The sequence below is a fragment of the Crotalus tigris genome, unplaced genomic scaffold, assembly GCF_016545835.1.
Source record: "Crotalus tigris isolate CLP2741 ecotype Arizona unplaced genomic scaffold, ASM1654583v1 scf7180000018165.1400786, whole genome shotgun sequence".
Classification (NCBI taxonomy): domain Eukaryota; kingdom Metazoa; phylum Chordata; class Lepidosauria; order Squamata; family Viperidae; genus Crotalus; species Crotalus tigris.
Genome location: NW_024096859.1, coordinates 87,323 through 96,095, shown reverse-complemented (window position 1 = coordinate 96,095; position 8,773 = coordinate 87,323). Strand labels below are relative to the sequence as shown.

At 49.7% G+C, this 8,773-nt stretch overlaps 1 protein-coding gene across 1 annotated transcript; it reads left to right on the top strand.

Moving 5' to 3' along the window:
- Positions 1-2,373: 2,373 nt before the first annotated feature.
- On the top strand, positions 2,374-5,481 carry EN2 (engrailed homeobox 2). The gene is made up of 2 exons (XM_039348629.1): positions 2,374-3,251; positions 5,165-5,481. The coding sequence occupies exons 1-2, from the start codon at positions 2,657-2,659 to the stop codon at positions 5,479-5,481; spliced, it is 912 nt and encodes a 303-aa protein (XP_039204563.1). The 5' UTR covers positions 2,374-2,656.
- The last annotated feature ends 3,292 nt before the right edge of the window (positions 5,482-8,773 follow it).

The following is an 8,773-nucleotide window of genomic DNA, read 5'->3' as shown; positions in this document are numbered from 1 at the left end:
ATGAAGACACCTGTGTAAGGAGGAAGGTAGGGATACACTCCACTTAGTCGGTATTTCCCAGGCTTTCCATCCTGCCTCTCCACCCGAAAACGGGCAGTTGGAAGGGGTTTCTGGGGTAAGGGAGCCGCCAGCACTGAGAGGCCCACCCCTCAATTGAGAACTGGGCTCTGGAAGGGGAGGAACAGCTGCCTTCGATCTGCAGATCTGTGATGTTTGGCTTCGGTGTAGTCTTTGGTCTTTGTAATCATGTGGCATTGTCTCTCTTCCAACATCCCCAGGAACAGTTGGATGGAAAGTGAACTTTTCCTTCCTTCCTTCCTTCCTTCCTTCCTTCCTTCCTTCCTTCCTTCCTTCCTTCCTTCCTTCCTTCCCTCCCTCCTTCCTTCCCTCCTTCCTTCCTTCCTTCCATCCTTCCTTCCTTCTTCCTTTCCTTTCTTTCTTTCTTCCTTCCTTCCTTCCTCCCTCCCTTCCTTCTTTCTTTCCTTCCTTCCTCCCTCCCTCTTCCTTCCTTCCTTCCTTCTCCTCCTTCCTTCTTCCTTCCTTCCTTCCTTTCCTTTCCTCCCTCCCTCCCTCCCTCCCTCCCTCCTTCCTTCCTTCCTTCCTTCTTCCTTCCTTCCTTCCTTCCTTCCTTCCTTGACCTTTGTGTGACTTTCACAAATTTCAAGAGTAGCCATTCCAGGAGCCCAGGGAGGCCTGGAGGAGATGCTTATTTTGATTTTGTCTGTAGGCGGGTGTTTCAGGATTTAGGAAAAAGAAAGAAAGAAAAGAACTACCTTTAGCAGGAGGAAGAGAAAGGATCAAGCAAACAGCGTGCGACGCTGGGTATCCCTTCGCGAAACGATGGCCAGCATACCGTTCAGATCCCTTTTATTTCTTGGGTTTTGAATGATTTTAAAATTCTAATGCCATTTTCTATTAGATTCAGTGCTGTTTTTTTTTTTTAAACCCACAATCGCTGTATCATTTCGGCGAAAAGTGCTTGGGGGAAGGGGACGGGGGGGGGGCTCTCACGATCCGCTGTCTGTCAACGGGAATCTCTCTGTTTAATATCGTTTTGGATGCTGGAATAAAAGATCAAAGGCTCCTATCCGTTTTTCAGTTGAATGATTCAATTATCCTATCGCCTTATGTTTATGGCATTGCAGTTCCTAATAATAACAGACCCGGAGAAGGCTGGGTAGTTTTAAAAGCAAATAATAAACAACATTTTTAAAAAACAAACAGCGGGAATTTCTGATATTACACGCTGGGCTTAGCGATTGCAAAAGCAACGGTTGTTTTAAGTGTCCCAAATCAAGCAAGACAAGAGAAAGATAATTTTCTTCTCCTTCTAAAATTACTGTTTTCGATTCTTTATTTTATTTTCCCTTTCCTCGGTCCCTATAAATCAGTAGCACAAAAAGTCTCTTTGTATGGGGCTCGCTCATTTCATATTATTTTTGCAAAGAATTGTGGGAATTCGCCCCCCCCCCCTTCTGTCTTTCTTTCGCCTCCAATTGCAGTTGTAAACAATTTCGGTTTTTTTCTATTTGTTATCCTTATTATGTACCAGAACTCTTTTTCAGACACAGATTTGAAGGGAAGTGCATCAGCAGGACAAGGGGCGAACGTCCCTTATTTCAGAGGATTAAATTATTTCGGCATTTCTTCTTTAAAAAAAAAAAAATACTCGGCAAGTTGGAGGCTATCGCTTTAAAATGAGGGAGGGGGTATCGTGAGCCAGGAGGAGGGGGCTGTTCCTGTCATTTACCAAAACGCGACTGTGTCACGTGTGGGAGAGCTTCTTCTGCCATTGGCTCAAGGCACGTGTCTAAGATACCGGCTTGGCCACGTCACTCGTGGAGCTCTATTAAAAATAAGAACAAAAATCCAGAGTGAAAGTATTTCAGGTTTAGTTTAAGTGGCTTCTAAATTCACACCCCTTATCCGGAGAGCCACGGCAAACGAGACGGGGTGAGAGAAAGAGAGAAGGAGGAGGGGAAAAAAAAAAAAAAAAAAGAGAGAGAGAGAGAATGAGAGAGAGCGAGAGGGAGAAATTTCCCAGCCCAAGTCCTCCAATGCAACTTAGAATATTTGGCTGAGGGGGGAGGGAGAGCTGGGGAGCCGCGGGATTTGTGCAGAAGCCTCTGGTGGGGCTCAGGGCTGCGCTCGCCGTGCGCGGAGCCAGCCAGCCAGCGAGGCAGGCGTTTGCTCCAGCCAGACCGATGGGGTGGCCTTGACTTTTCCCCCTTTGAAGGATTTCTCTGCTGCTGCTGCTGCTGCGTAATTTTTGCCAGGATATCGCCGGGCTCTTATCAACCCACAGGAGCCGGAGCAAGGGGTGGGCGGGCGGGGATTGGGGGGGGGGCGCGGATGTTTAGTCCTAACGATGACTACGTTGCTGGGCCAAGGACGCAGGAGGGGCCTGCAGAATTGAAGGGAGGAACCCTTTAATAGCGCCGGGAGGCAGGAAGAAAAGAAGGAGATCGCGGCCAAGTCGGGGTCTGAACTACCCCGCAGCCCGAGGCAGGCGTAGGATAGCCGCCTTCCGCAGACCCGGCTCTCCCTCTGGATCCCGCCGCCCGGCTCGGAGAGAAGCGCCGCGCGCCTGGCGGTCGGCGTGGGCGGGGTGCGTCGCCCAAAGGCGAGGGCAGCTTTCGGGCAAGCGCGGGCCGGCATGGAGGAGAACGAGCAGCGCCTGGGCGACGGAGGTGCCGAGCCGCAGCCGCCGGAGGAGGCCAGCAGCGGCAGCGACGGCGAGGCCAGCCGGAGGAGGGCCCTGCTTGTGCCCCGCGTGCTCCAGGCTCCGGGCAATCACCCGCACCCGCCGCACCGCATCACCAACTTCTTCATCGACAACATCCTCCGCCCGGAGTTCGGCCGCAAGAAGGACGACGGCAGCGGCGGCGGCAGCGGCGACAACAGCCCGGAGCCGCGGCGGCGGCGACAGCAACAACCGCCGCCTCCGCAGCAGCAGCAGCAGCAGCAGCCACCGCATCTACTGGGCGCCAGGAGTCCCTCGGCAGCTCCGGCCGCGGGTTCCCTGCCCGAAGGAAGCGACGGCGGCAGCGGCGGTCCCAAGACTGGGGTCCCCGCCAAAAAGGGAAGCGACTGCGGGGACCTCGTCGGAGCCTTGAAGTCCGGTGGCGGCGGGGACCTGTCGCTCAGCTCGGATTCGGACAGCTCGCAGGCCAGTTCATTTCCCGGTGGTCAGCCCATGCTGTGGCCGGCCTGGGTCTACTGCACCCGCTACTCAGACAGGCCTTCCTCAGGTAAGCAGCGGCATTGGGTCTACTCGGTCACCCGCTCGCACGGACGAGAGAGGCCGGGGCCGAAAGCCGAGGCGCAGGAGAAGAAAGGAGGATGGCGGAGAAGGTGGTATTCCTTGGGGGGGGGCTGCTTGGGAGGGACTGGCGGCGGTGGGAGACCCCCTTCCCCAACGGAGGGAGGCCTCCGCCCAAAGCTCCGCTCGCCAACCTCAAAGCAGCCTTGAAAAGCTTTTGCCACAGGCCTCCCTCAACACGGGGGTCTTTCCGCCGGTGGAGCTGCGTGGAAGGCGGCCTGTGGAAAAAGAAAACCGGGCAGAAAATGGCAGGACCGTAGCAAAGCGCTTCCTCCTCCGTCGCCTTCTTTTCCAGCTCCGCTCCAGCTGGGGAGCGCTCCTTGGAGTCTAGCGCTGGGCTGCGGCCGGCTAGCGGGCCCGGAGGCTCGCCCCCTCCGAGCCTTTGCGCCCTTTTCCTTCGGGGGTCTTCGCAAGGGCTCTGAAAGCCATTCCAGGCGCCAGGAAGGGCGCAGGCCGCGAGAGTTTTGCGAGGGCGCCCTCGACCCGCTTAGGGGGAGGAGACGCCGCGAATGGGATGCGTCCCCCACCTCCGCGGTCAGCCAGGGCTCCGCTGGCTGTTTGTTTGTTTGCCTTCTTCTGAATGCAACAAACGGAATTTTTATTCCTTTCCCGATTGCATTTTATTATTGACTTCCAAACAAAAACGGGAAGCGAAGATTTTGTGGCGAGAGCTTCCATGCGGGGGGGGGGGATATTTGGCACCCGAGCCTGAACTCCATTGTTCTCCACCTTCCCGCTTTGTTAAGGTCTCATTTCCTCGGGCCCCGATCCCGACCCAGCCAGGCTTCCCAAGACGCCGAGCCGGTTGCCGCTTGGCCTGTCCCGTCCTTCTTCCTCTTGGAAAATGCAAAAAGGAAAGCGCGAGAAGGCCGGCGGGCCTTAAAACACCCGAAGCCACAAATCCTTGGCTCTTTTCTGCTCTCCCAGCTGAGCGCTGTGCGAAGGGTAGGCCTGCGGGAAAGCCAGGAAATCTCACCCCCGGAGTTGGAAGGGCCCGCTCCGTCTTTGCGAGTCTGGGAGACCGCGAAGTCTTTCTCCTGACCCTGGGAAGCGAGGAACGTTTGTTGGCTGGTTCGTTTGAACAGAGGCCGCAGGCCTTGAAACCTTTGCTGATGGGTTCCAGAGCAGGGGGGAGGCAGGGAGGAAAAATAACCGGGGATTCTCCTCCCACACATTTCCAAAGGCCTAGCGAAGCGGCCCGGTCTCCGCTTTCTCCCGGGAAACATTTCCCATCTCCCCCCCCCCCAAAGTCCCGCTCCGAGCGATCTTCTGACAGGTCAGCCGGCCACCTAATTCCCGGTAAAGGGGGCTGCCTGTCTCTGGCTGGCCTGGGCAGAACGGAGGGAAGGAGAGCGCCACTGCGGCCGGGTTCTCGCCAGCCGCCGCCGCCGCCGCGGCCCGGGAATGGAGGGGCAGCGCCTGCAGGAGTTGGGCTTCCTCGGGCAGGGCTCTTGCAGGGAATCCCCAGGTCCTAATTCTGCCGAGAGGTAACAAAGAAGGAAAGCAGGCTGGAGAGGGATCGTCGGCGGAAGGGAGCTAAAACGCAGTGGCTGGCTGCGGAGCACGGGCCGGGTGGGTTCCAGCCTCGCTCCTCCCCCGCCAACGGGACCCTCGGCTTCCTGGGAGTCCCTTTGGCCGGTGGCCTCCCGAAGGCCGTCCTCGGGAGGGGCGGGGGTCTTGGCTTCCCTTCTCCCCATTTCCTCTGGCGTCCAAGCTCGCGTCCCCGGAGCTGGCAAGGCCGACAAGAGGAACTGGCGGCGCCTTCCCGCTCACCCCTCCTCTCTCTCTTTCTCTCTCTTTCTCTCCTCCTCCTCCTCCTCCTCCTCTCCCCGCGGCTCGCAGGCCCCCGATCGCGGAAACCAAAGAAGAAGAACGCGAGCAAGGAGGACAAGCGGCCTCGGACGGCCTTCACCGCGGAGCAACTGCAGAGACTCAAGGCGGAGTTTCAGACGAACAGGTACCTGACGGAGCAGCGGCGCCAGAGCCTGGCTCAGGAGCTCAGCCTCAACGAGTCCCAGATCAAAATCTGGTTTCAGAACAAGCGGGCCAAAATCAAGAAAGCCACCGGCAGCAAGAACTCCCTGGCCGTGCACCTCATGGCGCAAGGGCTCTACAACCACTCCACCGCCTCGAAAGACGGCAAGTCCGACAGCGAGTAGACGGCGGAAGGGGAGGGGGAGGGCTGGAGGGGGGCCCGGCGGCGGCGCAGCCGGATGGGCTTTAGACAATGCAATAATTTAATGAAGATGATGAAAAAAATGAGATAGACCTAAGGGCCAGTGTACAAAGATTATACCAGCATAAATAATGGAAAATATTGTATTAGATAGAATTCTGCAATATTCTCTCTGTGTAAATACATACATATATATATATGTAATTTATAAATATATGCACACACACACCTATATATATATATATATTAAAAAAAATTGCAGGTAAGATGTAAAAAAAATCCAAATATCTGATTATAAAATATTTTTTTTATTTTTTTTATTTTGCTTTTTTGTTTCTACAAAAATTTTAGACGCCGACGGTCGATTTTTTTAAAAGCTTCAGTTCCTTTTTATAGACGGTTTTAAACGGACTGGACACTCTTTTTTGAAGCTCAATCTATCTATCTATCTATATATATAAAAAGACAACTTTTTGCTGAAGTCCAAAGATTTTTATTGCTGCATTTCACGAGACTGTGAACCGAATAAATAGCTCTCCTATTTGTTCTGCGAGTTTAAATGTTTCTTTTTCTCCTCCCCACCACCCTTTCCCTCCTTTTATGCTGCCTGTGGGGGAGTGGGTGTGAGAGAATAACTCCAATCATAAAAATATACTGGTAAGCATACTGCCTAACACATACTGCCCTTTGAGGGATTCAAGTTAAAAGAAATCCTGAGACACCTAACCGACCCCAGGAATTTTTTTTCTCAATATTTCTCTGTTAAAGTGGTGGGAGGAAAAAGTGACTTAGAAAAAGTTGTTAAATAGTGGGAAACTTCCAGGAGGCTTAAGGCGACCGTTGTTTCTTCTGTAGGCCAGCTGTGGGAACGGAAAAGTTTAGAAAACAGCCTTTCCGCCGAACAGAAGCCGTGCCCGTGCGCTTCGGTGGTCTCCCTCCCTTCCATGGTGTAGCTCAGCCCTACGGGGGTGTCCTCTGCTTCGGAGGCCAGGAGCAGGGCGGCCTGGTGGGTTAAGCGGTTTTTCTTTCGTGGAGGGGCTGGTTTAGATTCCCTCTCGGCAATTATGTGCAGCCATGGGTGTCAGGGAATCTGGGATGCTCACCGTAGTGGCTCTTAGTTTAAGAAAGGGAAATGGGAGAAGGGGGAAAAAATGAGGTGGGGGAGGCCCGTATGGCGAGAGGCGTTCACTACATTAAATTCTTTCTGAAGGAAATTCGGTCTGCTTTCTTTAAAAGAAACAGGAGGCCGGTGTGTGTTTGTCAGTGCTGCCTTTCGTTCAAAAATAATAATGAATTGAGCATAGATCCATGCAGAATTAAAGGGTTTGCAAGTTGGACGTTTTAATTGTCAGGGACTCTCTCCCTTTCCTGGTTATATATCCTCCTTTCTGTGTGAGCTGAGTCAAGATTTTCCTCTCTTCCCCTTGCTTTTCTGCTTCAAAGGTGAGCATCCAAAATCTTTGCCCCAGGCCCCGCAAATTTCCTCCACCTGTTCAACTATCAGGACTACACCCTGCTTGGTGGTAAACTACTCACTTTGCCTTAAAAACACACAGTTATAAAAGATACATGTGTACGTACTGTAGTCCTGTCAACTTTGGGGGGGGAGGAGAGAAACTTAAATGCTGTAATTTTAAATTCTGTGAATAACCATTAAATGCTTAGGAGATGGTATACAATGGTACTGCCATGGAGCAAAGCAAAGGTTTTTTTTTTCAGTTTTATGAAATGTGCATTTTACAATTCGCAACATCAAATATTTATAATTTATGAAAGATGAATGTTTCTGTTTACGACTGTGGTCTCGAAGTTGTGGACATTTTCACTGCATTTTGTGTGCTTAAATCTTGGAAGAGTGCATTAAATAAAAAAACCCCAAATTTATTATGAAACCTACAATGCGTGCATTAAAACTTTAGACTTGTGGTCTTCATGTTCTTGGCTCCCAGGAGGATTGTGCTTAAGTGTAAAAACTTGTGAATATTTTGCAGATAGATGGTTCACTGAATTATTAATTGAGAAATATAATTAACAATTTGTACACAAGGAAAAGGTTACCAGACCTTTTAATTTTGGAAGCTTTAGAATGAATATATAATTAATAGCATATGATATGTACAATAAAATTTTCACATACAGTATAATAGTTTCTTTTTGAAGAAAAAGCTATACATACATCCTTGAGAAATTATCAAAGAAACTATACATGGAAAACCTAAAATTACATTTGGATTAATATTAACCCTCTATTAATACATTAAAACCCTGGCAGTATTAATCCTGCTATGAAAGATGAATTTAATGTAACTCTCATTTGTTCTACAATTGAAAATAACAACAACACATTTCAGGTAAATTTGCTAAGAACTTTTTTAAAAACACTCTACGCTGCCTGAATCTAAATTATATTGCCAGACTTAATTCTTAATTTTTAAAGACAATTATAGTATATACTCATCATACATAGGTTTATCTTAAAAAGAAATCCCATCGAAGTTACTTCACTTCCAATTAAAAATACCGTACTTTGAACTTCAATCTCTATACTATACATCAGTATTGTCATTCAAGAATGTATTTATATCTATAATTGCAAATGACTGCTAATAAGAAATAAACCTTGCTGCAACTTTCTGAAATAAGTGCATTATCTCAATATCTGCAGTCAAACCTTTGCAATGGGATCTGGTCTTGGCAGAAAGCAGAAACCTTTGTAAAATTAACTTTGGAAGGAATTGAACAAAGTCAATACTTTGCTGCAAGAGAATGTGAAATCTGGCAGAATTTATTACCTGCTACTTTATAGAAGTCATATTTGCCCCATCGGAGGCTGGGTTCCAACAGAAAGTCAGATGTGCTGGATAGCACACAATGCATCAAACTCTCAAACTGGGAATGCAAATAACTATGGACAGATTTAAGCTTAAGATCTTGCAGGTGAGATGGAGTTATGCTAGTAGAAAAATAAGCTTTGCTGTGACCATGGAGATATCTCATCAGTGTCCAAAGGTCTATCAGAATTGTCCAAGGCTTTTATCGGAAATGGGTGCTGGAGAATCCCTCTGTATCATCATCTTTCAGAAGAAAATATGTTATCCACAAATATCAGATTTGTGGTTCAGAGGCAGAAGCAGCTGTTGGCTTGGATCTACAGGGATCCTTGACAGGGCCGAAAATCAAAGCCAAATGAAGACAATACTACAGAAGGCTCATTTTATTTTCTCATTAACATTCTTCTTTTCCTTCTCTAGGTATTTACACCTTAGCCAAGTGAT